We start from the raw sequence: 24,874 nt of genomic DNA on the forward strand, positions 1-24,874 counted from the left end.
ACCTCACAATCGAAAGACTGATGAAAAATGCTTAAAAGAAAGCTATTCTAAGGCTCATAAAAATTTCCTTCTCTCGTACCAACCTCTTTATTTCTGATAAGAAATGCTAGGTGGTTTCTGTATAAGTTACCGAGTTGTCTCAAGTTGCATAAAAATATTGATAGCTAGAAAAACAGCAATCACCTATTTTTTTTCCCCCTCTGTGGCACAGGTATTGAAAACATAGACTGTGTCTCTCATTTTTTATTTTTCTCAGAATTAAAAAAATGAAGTCTGAAGGGTGATATATCTTGTTTATTTGTGTTCCCTGTCGCTGGAGGATCATTTTTTCAGAGTGTCATGTCAGTAGGGCCCAAGTGCCTGGCCCTTAATGAGAGAGAAATAAATGAGTGAATGAAGGCCTCAGATAAAGGTTAATTTTGGATATTCTTAAAAATTTTTGTGCTTTGGACCTTTTGGGCAGTCAGATATTCCTTGTCTCATTAGCTTTTAAAATGCATACAATATATACACTGGATTACAAAGGAAACAGAAAGTATCAAAGTGGAGTCCAGACTGAGAACTCTGGGAGGGGATTTATAGTGTCTTCTCTAAGCCTGAGATTGTGTGCTTCTATCATACAAAGTCTTGTTACTCAAAGCATGCTTCTTGGATTAGTGGCCTTGGTTGCCCAACCCCCCACCTCCCCTGCACTGGTCCCACCTCATGAATTCAAATTTGTCTTTTTAATAAGATTTTTAATATGGACCATTTTAAATGTCTTTATTGATTTTGTTATAGTATTGCTTCTCTTTTGTTTTGCTTTTTTGGTCATGAGACATGTAGGATTATAGCTCCCAGACCAGGAATCAAATCTGCAACCCCCTGCATTGGAAGGTGGAGTTTTAACCACTGAATTGCCAAGGAAATTCCCCACATCTTCCTTTTTTGGGCAAGCTCCTCAGATGATTCATGTGTCTGAGAACTCTTGAGTCACTAACATGCAAATCAGGGTGATAGAAGGGAGCAGATGACTCTCCCAAGTCCCTCCAGTGCCCTGAAGGGGGTGTACGTTGAGCAGTTACATGTTTCAGCCTAAGGCCAACTGTGCTTTCAACCTTGGACATCTGTTTTTGCTTTAAGGATAACTCATCTTGGTGTTAGTTCCTGAAACTGTTACTGCCTTGAATATTTAACATCACAGACCTGTGAATTCACAAACAGTGTGGTTCTCGTGCAGATTTACCTTTCTTGGTGAAGTGGCAAAATTAAACAGAGGCATCCAAAAGAGTTATGCCTAGAGAATATTTCTTTGAGAAGAGTGGACATTATTTAGATAACTTTAAATGGTGTAATATGATCTTAAGGACATTTTTTAAAAACTTTTTTCCAACAGGCTGAGGTTTTCCTATTTGTATGCTTATATTTATTGTGTATCTTGGGCTTCCCTAGTAGCTCAGACGGTAAGGAACATGCCTGCAATGGAGGAGACCCTAGTTCGATCCCTGGGTTGGGAAGATCCCTTGGAGAAGGGACTGTCTACCGACTCCGGTATTCTTGCTTAGAGAACTCTATGGACAGACCATTGAGTAACAAAGAGAGTCAGACAGAACTAAGCAATGAACACTTTGACTTTCAGGCTTAGAAATGATTTGAAAATTACATTGTGGTGCTCCTTCCTCTCTTGTTTTTTCATTGCAGTGGCTCCTTATTCCCAACAAGGTCCTTGATCTGGCACCTGCCCTGTCTGTAGGCACATGTCTCATTCTGTTTCTAAGTATATGCGGCTGGAATATGATTTCTTTGTGAACAGTTAAGAATTTTAACACATCAGAGAAGAAATTAATTCAGTAAAGGCATTTCAGCTGAAATGTTGCTTAAGAGTGACAGGTTCAGGTGAATAGGAGGGTGTGGGGTGAGGGGTAAGAGCATGTTATTGCTGAATCTGATGCATTCACTCTTAATCTTACTGACTGAAACAATTATTGTCTAGATAATTACATGCATGTCAAATGTCACAAATTTCCTTGGTTTTGTTTTTAAGAGAAAGGAAATGAAGTACCTACGTGTGCTGGTGACTTAGTGTATTTAATATAACTATTATATATATAATAAATATTTGTATACTTAGGCAGGAGAGACCTTTGGGTATTAAAAGGACCTGTGACATATACCAGTGTGACTTTTCATGCTGTGGCTGCTCTTTATGTAACTAGGAGAGTCAGATTCCTGAAAAAAGTTCTAGTGCAATTAAAGTCTTTCAAAGCTTAAGCTGCTGTCAAAATTGGAAAATGTTGCAGGAATATTGTAGGAATGTTGGTGATATTTACTCAGATGATTCTGAGAGAAGAGGTGGTTGTCCCAGCAGCAGCCAGGTAATGGTTAATGAAATAAGCAAGGCATTTGGTTATTCTCATAATTTTGTTTTTCTTTACTTATCATTTTGGAGCTTATCAATTATGGCTCTTAAAGATGTCAAATATGACCATCTTTTAATACATTTGATTTTAAGCAGGAACATCTGAAATTTGAAATGAATGAATTTTGAAGGACATTCACTGTCCTGATTTTTGATACCTATTAGGAAGTATTGCCATCTAAAGGCTATTATGTCAATTGTAGATAAAGTTTCCTAAAGGACCGTGTAAAACCAAGACATATCAGTCCTATAGATTTCACCTACTTCACTGTCAAAACACTGTCATGGTGTGAGATGTAAAAACTTAATTGTAGTTTTAATGATAAATGCCCTCTGTCTGTACAGTAGGCCTTTACAACAGAATAATCCATTTTCACAAATTAATTTTATTGCTTTGTATGTTTTCCAATTAGTGACTTGAGTTAGTAATGCTTAGAAGGAAGCTGAAAAATACCCAAAGTCAGATATAAACTCTTAGCTTTTATTCTACTAGTCTCTTCATTTTTCAGTGGCAGGATTGAAGCAGAGGTTCTCTGTGGACATTTCCAAATCTGCAGCGTGCAGTTAGGGTGGCCAGAAGCACTTGCCTGTTAAGATGCACCCAGAGCCTGTAGTGATGCCTCCTTTTGCCTCTACTGCAGCACTTGTCTTACGGTAACGGCAGCTTGCACGTGGATGCTGCTTTCCAGCAGACCCTCTGGAGCGTGGCGCCCATCAGCTCAGGAAGTGAAGCAGCCCAAGGTAAAGACTGCACTTCCATTAGGAGGCTGGTCCCTGATACAGAGTTGAGAGTCATCTTTGGAACTGTGATAATGAGCGAATAAATTAGAGCTGTTTGTGTCAAAATATTCTATAATGAAGATATTTGACATTTAAGAAAACTGATTTTAATTGCTACTTAAAAGTGAAGTTTGTGTTAAGATTTAGCTCTCCTTACTTTTATGCTATTGTCAACTTTAGTACTTTGAGTTGTAGCTTTCTAGGGGTTATTTTCTCTATGTTTTGGCCTCAGGGTATTGCTTGGTTAGGCTAACGTCAAGATTTCTCATCTTCCAGGGTGTGTGACTTAGTGCTGGATCACAGCAGTGCTTGGGCATTAGGGTTTTCTTGGGATGTATCAGTTTGTTCTGATTCTTCTCACTTACATAAGTTCAAATCTGAGCCTATTCAGGCTTGTATGTTTAGTGGAGGCTTTTATGAGGCTGAGGTCATGTATAGTAGTGGGAATATCACTGACTGTGGGACTTGGAAACCCAGGGCCCAGGGGTGGAAGGCAGGTGACCCCACCCATCTCTGCTATTTCAGTCCAGTACTTACTCCTCACCAGACATCTGTGTCTCTGTCTGTGAAAATAGGAAATCAGATCAGATGATCTGTTCAGCTTTCGATATATGATGACAGTTCAAATGTGACTGCGTTTCGATCCTTCTAGGGTATCTGATTGGTGGTGACGTCCTCAGGTTGCTTCATGGACACTTGGATGAATGCCTCACTGTCCCCTCAGGAGAACACGGAGAAGAGCAGCGGAGGTTGGTACCTGGGCCCAGTGCTTTAAGCCTCGCATTTCCATGTTTTGATATAATTTTTATAAATTAAGGATCTGTCTGTTCAGGCCATTTATGTAATAGAAAGTAGGCCACTGTGGTTTGTCTGTCCACTGAGGTGATCCATTTGTTGATCTCCTCTGAAGTTTTTTCTCATATTAGGTTTTCACTGCCTGTCAGTAGAGTTGCTGAAAATTTTTGTATAATGAAAACATGGTTAGAAGCATTGAATACAAGAAATTGAGTGGGAAGAGTGAACACATTTAATTACGTAGGGCTTCATTAAATGTGCATTTTTTTTTAAACGAGTTTTCTTTCTGGAATGTTTAGTCTCAAATTCAGTTTCAAAGTCAGCGTTCTCAAAGTGCTCAGAAGTTTAGGACCTTTTTCTGTTACCTCCCATTGACTGATGTGTGTGCAGAGTTGCTTCAGTCATGTCCTACTCTTTGTGATCTTATGGACTATAGCCCACGAGGCTCCTCTGTCCATGGGATTCTCTAGGTAAGAACACTGGAGTGGGTTGCCATGCCCTCTTCTAGGGGATCTTCCTGACCCAGGGATCGAACCTATGTCCCTTATGTCTCCTAAATTGGCAGGTGGGCTCTTTACCACCAGTGCCACCTGACATAAGTAAAAAAGTTAATCATTTCCCCTAATATTTTATGTGATTTTAATACTGCTCTTGTGTTAATATTATTTGGCACTGGGCCAAGATAGAAGTAGTCTGGATCACAGGAGAAAATGCACAAGTAATAAAAAAAAAAACCATAAAAACATTTAGGGTGATTTGAATGTTTCATTTACCTCACAAATTAATGAATGGATATGGTAGGATGCATAAGAGATGACTGTGAGAGAAGGCATGATCTGGGTGATTTATTTCATGGCTTTAAGTCTTTTGGTGGAGATTTCTAATAATATATGAATATTTAGAAATGAAAACATGTAGAAAATTAATAGCCATCATTTAAATAGCTGTTTAACTTTGGGAAAAATCCGTCTGAGACCTGGATACTGGTCTTAACCTCTCTTACCAGACAGAGCTAGTTATGGTGAAGTGTGAAATGCAGAGCCTGGAAAAATTCCCCAAACTAAAAAGTGCTGCTTATAGTAGGCTTGGAAGAAGATGTTGATGGTGTTGATAAGGGTTTGTATGAAAATGAGAGGGACTTAAAAAAGCTGTTGTTTTGAGGGATTAATTCCAAAGAAAAATACGAACAGAAGTGTGTCCTGGAAATAGTAATTATTGTGGAGTGATGAGGGGCAGGATGGAAGGAGGATAGAAACTAGACAGGAGGTAGGAGTTGGATCAGCTTTTGAAGGCTCCTTAGTGCCATAAGCATGGGCTGGCTCTTACTCTGAGTGAGTTGGGAAGGAGTGTGTGGGGATGAGCAGGGATAACATAGTCAATATCTTTGAAAAGTGTTGCTGTGATGAACAAGAGGACCTTAGACCAAAGGTAGAGAGATTGTGGATCGGGGAAACCAATCCAATTAAATCAGAAGGCTGATATAGTCATTCATGTGAGAGAAAAGGAGAAGCTTAGCTTGGACAGTGGCCATTAGAATAGGATGGCCTGGTCCAGAGACATTTCAGGTCAGATTGATTGACTGGTTTAAGGATGAACTCAATATGGTCGCTGAGAGAGAGTATCAGATTTAAGGGTGAGCTGATGTCTCTGATTCAAAGGAAGAGAGATGATGTTAAAGATTGTAGGAGATATACAAATATGGTATGAAGGACTGAATGAGATTTTGGACACTGGTGAGTACAAAGGGTCGTGGGAAATAAAGGGACTATGGGAAATTGAAATTTTTGAATCTTTAACTTAGACAAGGCTTGAGTTGGATATGAATCACAGGTGCATGTAGGGTAGTTGAAGAAATGGAAGCCCTATATAGAGAGTAAGGAACTGTAATTAGAGGGGTATGTTGAGCAACTTGGGCATAGCTTTAAAAAGTATGCTAAGAGCAACCTAGATGTCCATCGACAGATGAATGGATAAAGAAGTTATGTTACATATATATAATGCAATTTTAGTCAGCCATAAAAAAGAATAGGGCTTCCCTGGTGGGTCAGATGGTAAAGCATCTGCCTGCAGTGCGGGAGACCTGGGTTCGATCCCTGGGTTGGGAAGATCCCCTGGAGAAGGAAACGGCAACCCACTCCAGTACTCTTGCCTGGAAAATTCCATGGATGGAGGAGCCTGGTAGGCGACAGTCCATGGGGTCAAAAAGAGTCAGACACAACTGAGCAACTTTACTTTCTTTCTTTCTTTTCATAAAAAAGAATGAAATTATGCCATTTATAATGATGTGGATGAAGCTAGAGTCTGTCATTCAGAATGAAGTAAGTCAGAAAGAGAAGACTGTTGTATGAGACTCCAGAAAAATGGTACTGATTAACCGATTTGCAGGGCAGGAATAGAGATGCAGACATAGAGAACGGACTTATGGATATAACGTGGGAGAAGGTGGGGAGAATTTAGAGAGTAGCATTAACATGTATATACTACAGTGTGTAAAAGAGATAGAGAGTGGGAAGCTGCTGTGTATATCAAAGGGAGCTCAGCCTGGTGCTCTGTGATGACCTAGAGTAGTGGAATGGGGAGGAGGGAGGGAGGCTCAAAAAGGAGGGAATATACGTATATTTATAGCTGATTCACATTGTTGTACAGCAGAAACCAACACAATATTTTAGGGCAATTATACTCCAATTAAAAAAATAAATGTTTTTGCAGTCTGCAAAACCTTGACATAGACAAACCAGGGAAGAGGCTGAGGATGGAGTCCTAGAGAAGGCTGACACTTAGAACATGGGCAGGCAAAGGAGAGTTGCTAGAAAGCCAGAATGGAAGTGGAGAACCAGGGAAGTTATGGAGTCCAAAGGAGGATTGTTGGTGTAGATGTGTTCGATGCTATGATGTAATCCTAGAAACTTAGGAGCAAAGAGACACTGCCATAGTCTTTGGAGTCTTAATTTCTGACTTGTTAAATCAAGCACTTAAGCCAAGTGATTTTTTGAGCCCTTCTACTGTTTGTACAGTCACTGTAGAGATTAGGGATGTAGAATTAGACAGACCTAGGAGTGGGCCTCTCCTCTGCCCCTTAGTAGTTGTGTGACTCATGAAGATGACTAAATTTCTGTAAACATGATTTTTCTTCTCTATAAAATGCAGTTTAAATACTACCTGCTACTTCATGGGATGGTTGTGAAGATTCAACAAGAAAATGCACATAAAATCTTAATGCATATTAAGAGATCAACAAATGTATTATTGGTTTTGTTGTTACTGTTATCACTATTATTTAGAAGAACAGCATTTAGTCAGATATGGAAGCATAAAGAATGGTAGAGCATAGATTTTAGAGAAAGAGAAGCTAAACTATATCAAAGAAAATCCTCCGAACTGAATGTGGTAGGTATGTGGTGGAGAAGGACCCCTTTCTTGATCAGATTTAGAACCCAGGAATGGATGAGTGTAGTTTTTGTTTTAATTCTCATTTTCAAATGAGAATAATCAGCATCAGATACATCCTAGATTTCCTGGACTAAGCTCACTGGCAGTGACTTCAGTTTTCCACCTCTCTTGGATATTAGAGAATTTTTTTTTTAATTGCATTGCACGGTTATGTCAAACCCATGCCCCTACAGTGAAAGCAGAGTTCTGACTCCTGGATCACCAGGAATTCCAGAGAATCTGTATGTTAAAGAGGTGTTTTATGAAACATGATACTTATAGAGCAGATTTCCTGCTAACTCATTTTTTGGGAGAAGGGAGTCCTTTATTTTTTTAATTATTATTTTATATTGGGATATAGCTGATTTACAATGTCGTGTTAGTTTTCAGGTGTGGACCAAAGTGATTCAGCTGTACATATATATGTATCTATTCTTTTTCAGATTCTTTCCCCATGTAGGCTATTGCAGAGTATTGAGTAGAGTTCCCTATGCTATACAGTAGGTCCTTGTTGATTATTTTATATCGTGTGAGTGTTAATCTCAACCTTCTAACTTGTCCATCCCCCCCTCCACCTTTTCCATTTGGTAACCATAAGTTTATTTTGTGAGTCTGTTTCTGTTTTGTAAATAACTTCGATTGTCTCATTTTTTTAGATTCCATATATAAGGGATGTCATATTAAATTTGTCTTTCTCTGCCTGACTTAGTTCACTTAGAATGAGAATGTCTCCTGCTAATTCTTTAGATTGTTAGTTATTAATCATTTCTGAGAGAGCTTGGGGAAATGTCAAAGACATTTTGATGTTGTTCTGGGTCCAGTTTTCCATTGCATCCTTACTGAAGACTACTCCCCCACCCTGGTATTATTCTTTTTAAATTTCTTATTTAATTATAGTTGATGTACAGTGTTGTGCCAATCTTCCTGTAAGAATGTGACTTGGTTATATACATATAACTTTTTGTATACATATAAACATATTCTTTTCTATATTCTTTTCCATTATATTTTATAATAGGATATTCAATATAGTTTCCTATACGGTGTATACAGTAGGACCTTGTTGTTTATCCATTCTAAATGTACTTCCAGTATTATTCTTGATTTAATGTTGATTATTTCTGTGTCAAATTAATCTCAACATGCATTCAGATCAACATATTGCTCTCTTTAGGCAGTGATGTCAGTAAGAGCACATTTCTAATGCCCCTTGTACAGGATGTTTACATGGGTAAAATTAAATGAAAATGGATATCAAGTCATGAATTGAGGGAGAAAATAAGTTAGAAATAGGCCAGGAGCATGAAGGGTCTTGCTTAAGAAGGAGGGTTATCTAATATCTTGATTACACAGTGAAATTGAGTGATTACTTGCAAATAATGATAAAAGTAGTCCTTAAATTTTATGTTTACAGAGCACTGTTTTTTTTCACATGTTTGTTTATAAATGTCTTTCTCTCCCTCTATCCTTACCATAAGTCAATTTCAATGTCTTACAGAATGAGGGGATGGCAAAGGAAAGCACAGCCAGGAGGCAACTTTTCTTTAATTGGTAGGACTCTGTATGAGAAACACATAGTAACAACCTAAAAAATATATTTTGATTCACTTTTTAAAAAGAAGTAAAAATTGACTTTTGACAGCAATGTGAGAGTTGGAGAAGTTCCAGGGTAATATGTAGACCTTTCTTTTAACTTATAACTCTTATAGCCAGGCTATACACAACTATATGTATGAAATATATGTATACACAGTATGAAAAGGCAAAAAGATATGACACTGAAAGATGAACTCCCCAAGTTGGTAGGTGCCTGATATGCTACTGGAGAAGAGTGGAGAAATAACTCCAGAAAGAATGAAGAGACAGAGCCAAAACGAAAACAACACCCAGTTGTGGATGTGACTGGTGATGGAAGTAAAGTCTGATGCTCTAAAGAACAATATTTCATAGGAACCTGGAATGTTAGGTCCATGAATCAAGGTAAATAGGAAGTGGTCAAACAAGAGATGGCAAGAGTAAACATCAACATTTTAGGAATTACTGAAATAAAATGGACCAGAATGGGCAAATTTAATTCAGATGACCATTATATCTACTACTGTGTTCAAGAACCCCTTAGAAGAAATGGAGTAGCCCTCATAGTCAACAAGAGAGTCTGAAATGCAGTACTTGGGTGTAATCTCAAAAATGACAGAATGATCTCTGTTTGTTTCCAAGGCAAACTGTTCAATATCACAGTAGTCCAAGTCTATCCTGAAACCAGTAGGCTGAAGAAGCTGAAATTGAATGGTTCCATGAAGGCTTACAAGACCTTCTAGAACTAACACCAAAAAAAGATATCCTTTTCATCATAGGGGACTGGAATGAAAAAGGAGGAAGTCAAGAGGTACCTGGAGTAACAGGCAAATTTGGCCTTGGAGTACAAAATGAAGCCAGTCAAAGGCTAACAGAATTTTGCCAAGAGAATGCACCTGGTCATAGCAAACACCCTCTTCCAGCATCACAAGAAAAGACTCTACACATTGACATCACCAGATGGTCAATTCCGAATTCAGATTTGTTATATTCTTTGCAGCCAAAGATGAAGAAGCTCTATACAGTCAGCAAAAACAAGACTGGGAGCTGACTGTGGCTCAAATCATGAACTCCTTATTGCCAAACTCAGAATTAAATTGAAGAAAGTAGGGAAAATCACTAGACCATTCAGGTATGACCTAAATCACATCCCTTATGAATATACAGTGGAGGTGACCAGTAGATTCAAGGGATTAGATCTGATGGACAGAGTAACTGAAGAACTATGGATGGAAGTTCGTGACATTGTATAGGAGGCAGTGATCAAGGCCATGCCCAAGAAAAATGCAAAAAAGACAAAATGGTTGTCTGAGCAGGACTTGCAAATAGCTGAGGAAAGAAAAGACACTAAAGGCGACAGAGAAAAGGAAAGATATACCCAATTGACTGCAGAGTTCCAAAGAACAGCAGGGGGAGATAAGAAAACCTTCCTCAGTGATCAATGCAAAGAAATAGAGGAAAACAACAGAATGGGAATGACTAGAGATCTCTTCAAGAAAATTAGAGATACCAAGGGAACAATTCATGCAAAGATGGGCATAATAAAGGACAGAAATGGTATGGACCTAACAGAAGCAGAAGATATTAAGAAGTGGCAAGAATACACGGAAGAACTATACAAAAAAAGATCATCATGACCCAGATAACTATGCTGGTGTGATCATTCACCTAGAGCCAGGCATCCTGGAATGCGAAGTCAAGTGGACCTTAGGAAGCATCACTACCAAGAAAGCTAGTGGAGGTGATGGAATTCCAGTTGAGCTGTTTCAAATCCTGAACGATGATGCTGTGAAAGTGCTGCACTCAGTATGCCAGCAAATTTGGAGAACTCAGCAGTCGCCACAGGACTGGAAAAGGTAGTTTGCATTCCAGTTCCAAAGAAAGGCAATGCCAAAGAATGCTCAAATGACTGCACAATTGCACTCATCTCACACGCTAGCAAAGTAATGCTCAAAATTCTCCAAGCCAGGCTTCACCAGTACATGATTCTTGAACTTCCAGATGTTCAAGCTGGATCTAGAAAAGGCAGAGGAACCAGAGATCAAATTGGCAACATCTGCTGTATCGGACATGACTGAGCGACTTCAGTTTCACTCTTCACTTTCATGCTCTGGAGAAGGAAATGGCAACCCACTCCGGTGTTCTTGACTGGAGAATCCCAGGGACAGAGGAGCTTGGTGGGCTGCCGTCTATGGGGTCGCACAGAGTCGGACATGACTGAAACGACTTAGCAGCAGCAGCTGTATCATCAAAAAAGCAAGAGATTTCCAGAAAAACATCTACTTCTGCTTTATTGATTACACCAAAAGCTTTCTGTGTATCACAACAGACTGTGGAAAATTCTGAAAGAGATGGGAATACCAGACCACTTTACTTGCCTTATGAGAAATGTATATGCAGGTCAAGCAGCGATAGTTAGAACTAGACATGGAACAATGGATTGGTTCCAAGTTGGGAAAGGAGTACAAGAAGGTTGTGTATTGTCATCCTGTTTATTTAACTTCTATGCAGACTACATCATAGGAAATGCTGGCCAGGATGAAACACAAGCTGGAATCAAGTCGGCTGGGAGAAATATCAATAACCTCAGATACACAAATGACACCACTGTTATGGGTGAAAGTGAAGAAGAACTAAAGAGCCTCTTGATGAAAGTGAAAGAGGAGAGTGAAAAGCTGGCTCAAAACTCAACATTCAAGAAACTAAGATCATTTTCACCCAGTCCCATCACTTCATGACAGCTAGATGGGGAAACAATGTTAGCAGTGACAGACTTTATTTTTTTGAGCTCCAAGATCACTGCAGCCATGGTTATTGCAGCCATGAAATTAAAAGACTGTTTCTCCTTGGAAAAAAGCTATGTCCAATCTAGACAGCATGCTAAAAAGCAGTTACATTACTTTGCTGGCAAAAGTCTGTCTAGGCAAAGCTATTTTTCCAGTAGTCACGTGTGGATGTGAGAGTTGTACTATAAAGAGAGCTGAGCGGTGAAGAATTGATGCTTTTGAACTGTGGTGTTGGAGAAGACTCTTGAGAGTCCCTTGGACTGCGTGGAGATCCAACCAGTCCATCCTAAAGGAAATCAGTCCTGAATATTCATTGGAAGTACTGATGCTGAAGTTGAAACTCCAATACTTTGGCCACCTGATGTGAAGAACTGCCTCATTGGAAAAGACTCTGATGCTGGGAAAGATTGAAGTCAGGAGCAGAAGGGGCTGACAGAAGATGAGATGGTTGGATGGTATCACCAACTCGATGGACATGAGTTTGAGCAAGCTCTGGGAGTTGGTGATGGACAGTGAAGCCTGGCATGCTACAGTCCATGGGGTCACAAGAGTCGTACATGACTGAGCAATTGAACTGAACTGATACACAATTATATTCTGTTATTAAAGTTTAATAACTAAGGTCACATCTGGTTTGTTATGAGAAGTAGTTGAATTGATTAAGGAGATCACCGTAAATTACAGTTAGTTCTGAGCAATTTAAGACCATTTCTGGTTGTAAATCCTGGTTAGTAAATAAATTACTCTATCTGCTCATGCCTTGTTCCACTGACAGTTTTTGAATATACATAATACGACTCTTACTTGTAGCAATTTAAGATGCAATTCAGTGATGAGTACTGCAGTTCTAAATACTGATGCATTGATCTTTTTATTATCTTTACACATATTTACACATATTTACACATATTTACATATGTACATATGTACACAATATTTACATATTTCAAGTATGTTGATTTCCATTGTTGTGTTAATTTCAGGGATACAGCACAGTGGTTCAGTTATACATATATATGTTCTTTTTCATACTCTTTTCCATTATGATTTATCGCAGGAATTTCAATATAGTTCCCTATACCAATGAATGGTATATAGTTCCCTATTAGTATAGGGAACTATATTGAAATTGCTGCGATAAATCATAATGCATTAGGATCTTGTTGTTTACCCATCCTATATATAATAGTTTGCCTCTGCTAATCCCGAACTCCCAATCCTTCCATCTGTTACCCTCCCTGCCTTGGCAGTCACAGATCTGTTCTGTATCTGATGGATAAATCCTATTCACATTTAAATTTGTGTATGTATGTTGTTTACTGTGCATTCTCATGGGAGTTTTAATCAGAGTCCCAGAACGAAGAGCATATATTGTCCCATTCAATTAAGTGTAATTGAATTGGAGAATGAGGCTTACCAAAGTTAATATATATATATATATATAGTTTGTTTTTTTCCCCATGCTTCCTGTTCATGTTGCTTTTATGGATTGAATATTGACATGTTCGCAAAATAAAGCATCACTGTGGGTTTGTTTTAAATTTCTTGAGAATTTTTCACAAAGATATATGGCTCTAAAACCACCAGTATCCAACTTGTCTGAACAACAGTAAGAGTCATAAAAGTATCATCAATGAGAGTTGTGAGCAGTCAGGTAAAAGGGAGAAATGCAATGAAGATTAACTGTAGAATTGTAGTTTCTTAGTTCTTCAAACTCTTCAAATAGTAAAATAGAATAAATTAAGGATGAGCAAGTTCTGGTGCTTGGCAAGAGATTTGTCAGATGCAACACAGTGTTTAATTATTGCTTTTAAAATAAGATTTCATTCTTGAGGCTTGAAATTTGATTGCCAGTTTTTATTTCAAGCATGGAATCTTTTACATGAGGATATTTTCTATTGTAGATTCTGTCTCTGGATTTTACCTTATTTACTTCTGTCCATTTTTTATGTGAATATAATAAAATATCAATAAAAGCATTTCTCATTTCTTTTATGTGCACACACTTTTACTAATGGATTAAATATGCACTCTCTGAATTATGTCATACTTTTAAATGAATAAATTTTAAAAGGGATCAGTTAAGAGAATATTATTCAGAATTATTGTTTGGTATCTCTAATGTGCAAACCATTATTAGGGGAACTCTTTATTGCAAAGTATTATTGATATGTTAAAACATGTTTTACCACATAGCTCAGAAGTAGTTTTATTCACTCAGTAAAAATTTGTGAAAAGACTGCCATGTTCTGGGTGTTGGGGTTATAATAGTATCTAAAAAGATACCAAGTCTCTTTTCTCAAGGAGTTTCCATCCTAGTGGGGATATTTGACAGTAAAAGCTTACAATGCTTGTCTATAAATGCACCCACATATACATGCATGCATAGATAAAGTGCACCCAGTGATGTGTGTGTGTCTTGGGGTTGAGGGGAGAGAGGGGGAGGGTCAAAGAGAGGTCATCCTGTTTCCATCTTAGCAGGCATCACTGTTCGCGTGCAATACTTGCTCTGTCCTGTTGCTTTCAAATTCAGAACTGTTAAGTCATTGTTTCTGACAATGTCTGGAGATAAATGCTACATTTGCTTTCCAGAAGTGACTCAGCTGGCAAAAGCCTTGCTGTATGTATGCATGAGAATAGTTTTACCTTCATGCCCCTTTTAATATTATGACCTAATGAGCTTTACTTGGTAAATAATTGATTAAGGCATGAGATGGGTCTGATCTAATGAATTAAATGTCTCTCTGGCTTAGCAGAAGATGCATGGTTTATATCTGAGTACACAATTGGATGACTAATATCCTACAGGGTATGTGTATGCCCTCAGTCACTACCTTGGAGCAAGCTTCCAAAGTGGCTCTGTTTTGCTCCGAAATGGTCAGGTTATCACACAAGAACTTTCCTTTCTTCTCTTCTCCTTCCTGTCCTGTGAGTACCTCTTTAGCCTTGGTCTGGAAATAAGATAGGTTTGTCAAATAGTTTTACTAGAAGAGTAAGCACATGAAGAAGAGCTATTCTTGATTCTTTGTCTCTTCTCCCTGGAAAGAACTTCAGTCTTTCAGCTAAACTTACCCTCCCTGCTGATTGCAGAGAGCAACCTGATCTTGCTTTGGCCTGTCATCCTTTAGGAGCCTGACTTGGTCTAGAGTGAAACTCAGTGAATGACTGAGCTAGAAGACAGTATTTACAAAAACACAGGCTTTGGTATTTCCCTGGTAGTCCAGAGGTTAAGACTTCGGCTTCGAATGCAGGGGACACGGGTTCTATCCCTTGTCAGGGGCTAAGATCCCACAGGCTGCAGGGCACCAAAAAAAATTTTTTTTTATAATTCTTTAAAATAATTAAAAATACAGACTTTGAAGGCAAAGGATTGAAAATATAAAAATTGGAGCCATTTGATTTCAGTAAAAATTAAAAAGCAGTTGAGGTGTTTTCACTGAACGTGAGTGAATTGCAAGAGACAATAGATTAAATATCAACACTGAGAAAAAAAGAGAAATCTCCCAGTTATTTTCTCAGTGAAAATTTAAGACCATTTTCACTGGCTCACATTTAGTTTTTTAACTTAATCCAAGTGTAAGCAATATCTTTCAGGAAGAAAAGAAAAGACAAGCTTCCTCTTCTTTTTAGTTTCCATGACTTTGTGGTTGCATTTGATTCTGTATAGACCGAAAAGTAAAAGCGGCAGCATGTATTTTGTTATTTTCCTGCTCCAGTTGTATTTATATGATCCTTTTAATATGGAATCAGAGTGTAAGGATGTTATTGTTTTTAATCCACAGCAATTCATTTACATTTTATATAGATGTGTTATCTCAAAACATGACCTTTCTGCTTGTGAAACAACTTCAATAGAAATCTCACAAACCCCGCCCTGAGTAAATATGCAGTACTTCTTTAAATGCTGTATAGGCATATACTTCTTGATTTCTCTGTTAGATGAAGAGATTCTTGACAGCTTGCCTTAGCACCTGCCTGGGGCTGAGCTGATCAGGCAAACATTCTCTTAGGCACATGCATAGTAGATGGGGTCCAAGCAGAAATTCTACTGAGGAAATATGTAATAATCTTTAAATCGTAGGTCTGTCTTTCAGTCACTTTAATTCAATTCATTTAATGTTTATTGAGGGCTTGTAGGTTCTAGGCATTTGGTGTGTGTGTGCTGACTGTAAAACAATGAGATTGTAGGAGATTGTGGAAAATATATCTTTTAAAAATTTTTTTCAGGCAAGGCTTTATTGGGGTCTCTGCTGTAGCAGGAGGGAACAAGATCAAGTAACAGTTTCCCGTGTTTGCTTCATTGTGGGGGCGGGTGGGCGTCAGGCTTATTCCTTACACTGGGTGAGGGTAGAGGATATCCAGGGCTCAGGTCAAAAGAGGATAGCTTAGGTTGGAAAACATATTTTACTATTTTACCCACTGAGGAAGCTCAGGCAAGGAGGAATCTTTGTTGCCCTTGATTTTAAGGTGATACTTTTGTTAGCCTATAAGTTAATAAAACAAACTTTTCTTCCCAATAATTACTTTGAAACTGCCATTCAGATAGTGTCAGCTCTCAGGGGAAATTGTGTGTGAGTGATTTGCCTCAGTATCTAGGGTCTGGTAATACATTACTACACAGAACTTAATTTGGTTAAAGATGTGTTGGTGGTAGAATTGTCTTTAACTGCCCCAGATAAGTGCCCTGTGTCACATACTGTCCTTATTGGTGTGTGTGTTCATCTCTTCTGTTTAGTTTTCATCCAGGGTTGTATTATTCATTCTTTACCCCTTTTATATAGTTATGTGTATATGGGAGTCTGCACACAAGTGCTGATGATCTTGTATTTGTGAAAGTAAAAAATGGAGAAAAAAAGGCATGCATTTCCTGTAGATTGTTTAAGAACAGTGGGATGCCTGCATGGAGAACCACTCCGATTAACTCAGGAGGGCTTGACGCCCTCACTTGTATGATTTTGGTGACTCCTAAAAGATTATTATCCACTTACAATTCCAGGAGGGGAAGAAATGCCATCATAACTTAACCAGCCTACCAACCTGAGTGAATAGAACACTATTTTGAGGACAGTGAGTCCCACATCCTTGGCTAAGAGGAAGCATCTGAACTTCACATCACTCTACAGGGAAGAATCCCTGTTCCTATAGCATGAATCTGAGGCTTAAAGGCAGTGATTAAAAAAAAATAGTGGGGTGGTTTGTGGGTGTTTTGACAATCTGATGTATCTTATAGCTGCTTCAGAGAAAATTCATATACTTGCCAACATGCAGAACTTTTGCCTGTGAGGTGATTTTTGTGATGTTATTTTATGTTTTCTCCTGGTACTTTTTCTATTATTTTTCCCCAATGAAGCAACTAGCAGTCCCAGTGCGCTTTTCTTCTCAGGGAAGATTTGAGAGTTGGCAGAAAGCTTAAGTTTTCTACAGGGTACTACCCTTCCTGACTTTTATTCCCTAAAGACTAAATCCAAAGAAGTCATTATGCTTAGTGTCTTATACACAAGGGAGAACAGGAAAAGAAGAGAAGAAGGAATTTTTCCCTAACTTAAGACACTCAGATGAAGCAAATGGATAACCATATGCCCACACCCGAAATGAACCACAGTCCAAACCTCACACTTTATATGAAATCTAATTAAAATGGATCATGGGCATAAATGTAAAATATAGGCCATTTAGGAAAAAATCTTGTACATATTTTGTTAGATATATACCTAAGAAATGTGCATTTTCTTTTTGGTTGATATATAAATGTCTTGTATTTTAATTTCAAATTCCTGTTGTTCATCACTGGTGTGTAAGAAGTCCAGTTTGTGCCTTAATTTTATATCCTACAGCTTTCCTATAATTGCTACTTAGTTCCAGGAGTTTTATTTTTGTTGTTGTTGATTCTCTAGAATTTTCTACGTAGACAATCATGTCACCTAATAACAAAAACAGTTTAAAATTTTCTTTTTCAATCCACATACTTTTTCTTTCCTTTTCTTCTCTTATTGCATTAGCTAGAATTTCTAGTACAGTGTTGAAAAGGAATGATAAGAAGGGAAATTCTTGCCTGGTTCTTGATCTTAGGGGAAAAGCATCTAGTTTCTTACCATTAAGTAAGATGTTAATTGTAGGTAATCTTTATCAAGTTGAGGAAGTTGCCTTCTATTCCTAGTTGACAGAGTGTTCATTGTGAACGGATGTTGGATTCTCTCAAATTCCTTTTTCATTTGTTCATGTAACTGTATTGTTTTTTATTCTTTAGCCTGTGGCTGTGATGGATTGTATGAATATTCAATTATTTAAATTTATAAACTTGTGTGTAAAAAAGGGAGAAAAGCAATCATTTTTGCTACATACTTATATTAAAACAGTACATTTCTTTTGAGATAAATAAATAGTGGTAGTTCCTGTGGATACCAGTTGTGTCTTTTAAACTCTATTTTGTTTAAAAAAAAATCATTTTTTAAAAGAAGTTAATTCTGTGGTCTGTCATTCATTTATTGAACATTAAGTTTGGAAAAATGAAGAATTCTGCTATTTGTTCTTACTGTCCTGCATTGTGGTAACTAAAATACAGTGATAATAACTTTTTTTGTCCCTACTAAATTCTACATAAACATATCATAAACATCTGAAATGGCAAGGCAAACTTCAGAAGTCAGTAAACTGCTTTTCTCTATTTTTAATTTGTGTAACTGATTCATTATCAAAATTAAATGTGACTGAGTAAATTTCCTTTTATTATTTTTTTGTTCTTTTGTTGTTCAGGATTTGTTACACACTCCAGCTGCCATTAAGACAAAAATGAAACCAAAATGTGTTCAAAAATAGAACTCTAATAGCAACATTTCTTATCCCCATGCTTTAAGGTCATATGGTAAATGTTAAGAAAAAAGTTCAGTTGGAAGAAAAAAGGTGATGTCTGTGGTATTGCAGTAATAATTGACTATAAGCTGTTCAGTGTTAAAATAATGTACTAAATTTAGGGCTTCCCTGTGTTGAAGAAACAAAAGTAAATTGAAAACGACCTAACTGATGTTTAAGTAATTCAGTCAGAAGATAGTACTGTTGCTCATGCTTTACTGATCAAACAGAAATTTTTAGGGGGATACTTCAAGTGCTCTGAAACACTGTGATTTTATCCATCATTATCATGGAAAGAAGGAATCTCTTGCAATGTGGATATTAATTCCAGATTTAGAAATATAGATAGATAAATTGGATTTTCTTTCAGTTATTGTGATGTTTAATTTTATATAGAAAATTCTGAAAGAGATAGGAATATCAGACCACCTGACCTGCCTCTTGAGAAATTTGTATGCAGGTCAGGAAGCAACAGTTAGAACTGGACATGGAACAACAGACTGGTTCCAAATAGGAAAAGGATTATGTCAAGGCTGTATTTTGTCACTGTGCTTATTTAACTTATATGCAGAGTACATCATGAGAAACGCTGAGCTAGATGAAGAACAAGCTGGAATCAAGATTGCCGGGAAAATATCAATCACCTCAGATATGCAGATGACACCACTCTTATGGCAGAAAATATAAAAGAACTAAAGGGCCTCTTGATGAAAATGAAAGTGGAGAGTGGAAAAGTTGGCTTAAAGTTCAACAGTCAGGAAACAAAGATCATGGCATCTGGTCCCATCACTTCATGGCAAATAGATGGAGAAACAGTGGAAACAATGGCAGACTTTATTTTGGGGGCTCCAAAATCACTGCAGATGATGACTGCAGCCATGAAATTAAAAGACACTTACTCCTTGGAAGTTATGACCAACCTAGACAGCATATTAGAAAGCAAAGACATTACTTTGTCAACAAAGGTCCATCTAGTAAAGACTATGGTTTTTCCAGTGGTCATGTATGGATGTGAGAGTTGGACTATGAAGAAGGCTGAGTGCCGAAGAATTGATGCTTTTGAACTGTGGTGTTGGAGAAGACTCTTGAGAGTCCTCTGGACTGCAAGAAGATCCAACTAGTCCATCCTAAAGGAAATCAATTCTGAGTGTTCATTGAAAGGACTGATGTTGAAACTGAAACTCCAATACTTTGGCCATCTGATGTGAAGAGCTGACTCATTGGAAAAGACCCTGATGATGGTAAAGATTGAAGTCAGGAGGAGAAGAGGATGACAGAAGATGAGATGGTTTGATGGCATCACCGACTCAATGGACATGAGTTTGAGTAAACTCCAGGAGTTGGTGATGGACGTGGAGGCCTGCTGTGCTGCAGTCCATGGTGTTGCAGAGTCAGACACGACTGAGCGACTGTACTGAGCTGAATTTTATGTGTCAACTTAAGTGCATCATCAAGTACCTAAATATTTGATCAAACTATTTGATCAAATTATTCTGGGTATTTCATGTGAGTGCTTTTAGATGAGTTTAACATTGAAATTTACAGAAGAGTAAAATTGCCTCCCTGGTGGCTCAGAGGTTAAAGCATCTGCCTGCAGTGTGGGAGACTTGGTTCAATCCCTGGGTTGGGAAGATCCCTTGGAGAAGGAAATGGCAACCCACTCCAGTATTCTTGCCAGGAGAATCCCATGGACTGAGGAGTCTGGTGGACTACAGTCCACAGAGTTGCAAAGAGTCGGATACAACTGAGCGACTTGACTCTACTTCTTCAAAATTGCCTTCCCTTATGTGGGTAGTCCTAATCTAATCAGGTAAAGACCTGAATAGAACAGAAAGGCTGACTCTTCATGAATCAGAGGGAACTCTTTCTGCTTACTGTCTTTGAGTTGAGACATTAATATTATCCTCCCTTTGAACCGAACTGAGATCTGAACCTGTGATCTTTGGGCTAGGACTATGCCATTGGCTTTGCTGGTTCTCAGACATGGACTGGAACTTAAATCATCATCTCTTTGGGTCTACAGCATATCTTAAAACTTGTCAGCATCCATAATTTCAAGAACAGTCTACTTATAGTAAACTCTTTATATAAAATTGTATGTATATATAGGTGCATATATATATATATACACATACATATATGCATATGTATGTACATATGGGCGTGTGTATATGTGTATATATATATACATATATATATATATATAAATCGTTCTATTTCTCTGAAGAACCCTGACTAAAACAATTATGAGAACTTTAGACCTTGAATTTCGTATAGGTGCCTCTCTCTGAGATTAAAATTAACAATAATACGGGTATGATCTTTTGGATTGGAGTCAGCAAACTCAACTTGTGGCTTAAATCTGGCCCACTGCTTGTTTTTCTAAATAAAGTTTTATTGGGACATAGACCTGCACATAGACCTGTTCTGAAACACTGAATTTATCTATCATTATCTTGGAGAGGAAAATAGGAATCCCTTGCAATGTGGATATTAATTACAGATTGAGAAATATAGATAGATGAATTGAATTTTCTCTGAATTAGTTATTGTGATGTTTAATTTTACGTGTCAACTTGTGTGGGTCACCAAGTACCCAAATATTTGATAACACTATTTGATCAAATTATTCTGGGTGTTTCTAGTTTCTCTGCAGAAGGGAGGGGTCTCTTTAAGCCTTGAATCTTTTATTAACAATGTGTTTTATGATTCTGTGCTGAAGCCCGCTAATTGGAACTGTGTATCCTGTAAAATTTTGGTATAAATACATGCTGATAAATGCCAAACTGTCAGGCTATGAAATCTTTGTAAGGACATATGCTTTTATCCGTATGCTAATGCTAGATTTTTCTGGGGCTTAGACTCTGAAGATGAGCTATCCCGACTGTCAAAGTGCCTGCTTTTTGCTGAGAAATAAGTGGTTTGACATCTGAGATAGGCTTAAAGAGTATTCTATAGCTGAAAATACAAAAATAGCTCAATACTTTTCATTCAGTGAACAATGTTATAACACTTTGAGAAGTGGAATTGATGACAGGAATAATTTGTCCTTATTAAAAGAATAACTTTAAAGGACTTCTTTGGGCAGTTTTATGTGATCAGCCTGAAAGATGAGTTCATTAATGAAGTTTGTTATATTGGAGGATAATGTTTTTTGTAGGCCATAATTTACAGCCTGAATCCTGGGATTTTTTAAAGTATTGTTGAACAAGGCACATATTGCTGGTTAACAGGTGTGCATATTTTAAGAATTCCTATTCAGTAAAATTTCAGTGACTTCTGATTTATGAAGTAGAAAACTCTTTAAAAATTTCATTACAAATAATATTGTCACACACTTTCTTTTTTTCTCTGTAACTGTAACATTGTTTTGGTTCATTAGTTCAATAGAGTTAGTGAACAGAAAGCTGCACACTTGCTTTTGCATTCTCTAGTCTCTTCAGACAATTCTTTGGTTTGTTGGATTTCATTATTTCTTCAATAATTAAGGATTGTAGTGTTCAATCTCTAAAAGTTTACCTGTCCATCATAAATGTGTTATGAAGTTTTCTTTTATAAATTATGTTCTGGTTAGGGTATAATTTCTATTTCCTCTTTGACCTATAAGTAATTTAGAAGAGTTTCTTACTTTTCTGAATTGTTGTTTTCATCATGTTAGTATTTATTCCCGTTTTATTTGTTACGATCAGAAAATATGTGAGTAAAAAGCTACACTTAAAAAAATCTTATAAAATTTTCTTTATGGCCAAGTATGAGATCTTTGTTAAAAGTCTGGGAGAAACAAACACAATATTATAAAGCTATTATCCTCCAATTAGAAACAAATTTAAAAAAATCTACGTTTGTGTGTATCTATCACTATGTACAATATACATTGTACACAACTGCACGTGAACATATATGTATATTTTGTCACTCATTACTTTTCAAGTTCGTACCCAGAGATTCTAATTTAATGGTCTGAGAATTGTCTGGGGTTTTTAAAGATTTCCATGTGATTATAACATACAACCAATACTAAGAATCACTATCCGAATGAAATAATGACTTTAATCTAGTGATTCTCAGAGTGTGGACTGGCTGTACCAACATTGCCTGGGAACTTGTTAAAAATATGAATTATTGATCTTACTAAACTGGAGACTCTGTGGGCCCAGGAGTCTGGATGTTTTTATGTTTTTATTAGGTTATGATTGCTTTCCACGGTCGTGTTAGTTTCTTCGGTACAGTGAAGTGAATCAGCAATCTGTATACACATAATCCCTTCCTTCTGAAGCATCCTGCCCACCTACCCCCATCCCACCCCTCTAGGTCATTACAGAGCACCAGTCTGAGCTTCTCGTGCTGTACAGCAGCTTCCCACTTCCCACATCTAGTTTACACATGATAGTGTAGATAAAAAAGTGAAAGTGTTAGTTGCTTAGTCATGTCCAATTCTTTGGGACCCCGTGGATTGTAGCCCAGCAGCCTCCTCTGTCCATGGAATTCTCCCGGCAAGAACGCTAGAACGTATTGCCATTCCCTTCTCCAGGGGATCTTCCCAACCCGGGGGTCAAACCCGCCTCTCCTGCATTGCAGGTGAATGCTCTGCTGTCTGAGCCACCAGGGAAGCCCATAGTGTATACATATCAGTGCTAATTCTCTCCGTTTGCCCCACCCTCCTCTTCCCCTTGTGTCCACGTGTCTGTTTTCTGTGTCGGTGTCAAATTCCTGCCCTGCAAATTGATTTATTGGTAACATTTTTCTAGAGTCCCGTATACCTGCCTTAATATACATATTGTTTTTCTGACTCACTTCACTCTGTGTGACAGACTCTAGGTCCCTCTACATCACTAAAAAATGACTCAATTTTGTTCCTTTATATCGCTGAGTAATATTCCTTTGTATATATGTACCACAACTTCCTTATCCATTCATTTTTTGATGGACATTTAGGTTGCTTCCCTCCAGCAATCTGTATTTTAAAAAACTTGAAAGATGATTCCAGTATTCACTAAAGATTGAGTACTACTGATATATAACAGTGTTTTGACATTACGAGTCATCTTGTCCCCAGAAGTCAGTTCATCTTATCTGGAAGCATTTTAGATTGTCACAACTTGGGTGATCTCATACAAGTTGTGACTCAAGTTGTGGGTCGCGACTTGGATGGCTTGTGTTTCTGTGTGGTTGATAGAGGCCAGGGATGTGTCAACTACCCTACAGTGCAGGGGATAGCCCCTCACGGCAGAGAATCACCCGGACCAAAGTGTCAGTAGTGCTTCTGGGTAGAAACTGATGCAGATTGTAGCTTCCCAACTTTGGCTCCCTCTTATGACCAGCTGGGGATTCCAAATTTAGTTTAATTTGGCCAGTGTTAAGGGCAATATGTCAGGATTCTAAAAGCTATCCCCATGATTATATTCACAACCACAGTTGAAAATTCCTGCTGAGGACCCTGGTCATTGAGGTACCTAAAATTATTAAGTTCTAGTGGATGGGTCAGGGTGATCTTGAGTTAATTTTACTATAAAAAGTTAAAAAGTAGTCATTGTTACCTCCTGATGTGATGTAATAGGAAGGCAAACACCATTTTCTGAAGTGTTCTTGCCAAAATATCTCAATCTTAAACATGAGCAAGTTTCTAGATTTTTTAATCTGACTACCAACTTAGAGGCAGATGCTCAAAAAACATTGTGAAGGTGTCATCAGCAAAATCAGAAGGTAGAAAGTATTCCAGGACAAATGATAACTTTTTTTTCCCAACAAATAAATAGTAAGAAGGAAAAAAAAATAGGAGAACTGTTCTTTGTCGTCATTTAGTTGCTAAGTCGTGTCTGACTCTTTGGTGACCCTGTGGACTGTAATCCACCTGGCTTCTCTGTCTGTGGGTTTTCCCAGCCATGAATAATAGAGTGGGTAGCCATTCCCTTCTCTAGGGGATCTTCCCGACACAGAGATCGAACTTGCATCTTCTGCTTGGCAGGTGGATTCTTTACCACCAAGCCACCTGGGAAGCTATAATATATTACACTCCAACAGCACTTAAACTCCGAACAGAGTACTTTTATAGACTTAAGTTTAATAGTGAAAGTATTCACTGGGCGAGAGAAAACAATGGCCAGGGTGAGGGAGAGAGGATGAATGGAATTACAGGGAGTAAATGGCAAAGAAATGTGTTTGAATCAATTGTTTATTCAGCTCACTGTTATCACTGTTATTTATATTTCCAGCTATATTCTCTCCAACCAAAAAGTATAGCTTTTACTGTTTATCCAAAGCT

The 24,874-nt window shown here is 37.8% G+C and overlaps 1 protein-coding gene across 13 annotated transcripts in view; it reads left to right on the forward strand.

Annotated features, from left to right (window-relative positions):
• The window catches only part of RYR2 (ryanodine receptor 2), an 810,976-nt gene that overhangs the window by 358,412 nt on the left and 427,690 nt on the right, over window positions 1-24,874 (forward strand). For all 13 annotated transcript variants that reach the window (XM_060406755.1, XM_060406748.1, XM_060406743.1 and 10 more), the window contains 2 exons: window positions 3,040-3,139; window positions 3,831-3,927. In XM_060406755.1, coding sequence (XP_060262738.1) covers window positions 3,040-3,139; window positions 3,831-3,927 — 197 coding nt within the window. The remainder of the gene's footprint in view (window positions 1-3,039; window positions 3,140-3,830; window positions 3,928-24,874) is intronic.

The sequence above is a fragment of the Ovis aries genome, chromosome 25 (assembly GCF_016772045.2).
Source record: "Ovis aries strain OAR_USU_Benz2616 breed Rambouillet chromosome 25, ARS-UI_Ramb_v3.0, whole genome shotgun sequence".
NCBI classification, from domain to species: Eukaryota; Metazoa; Chordata; class Mammalia; order Artiodactyla; family Bovidae; genus Ovis; species Ovis aries.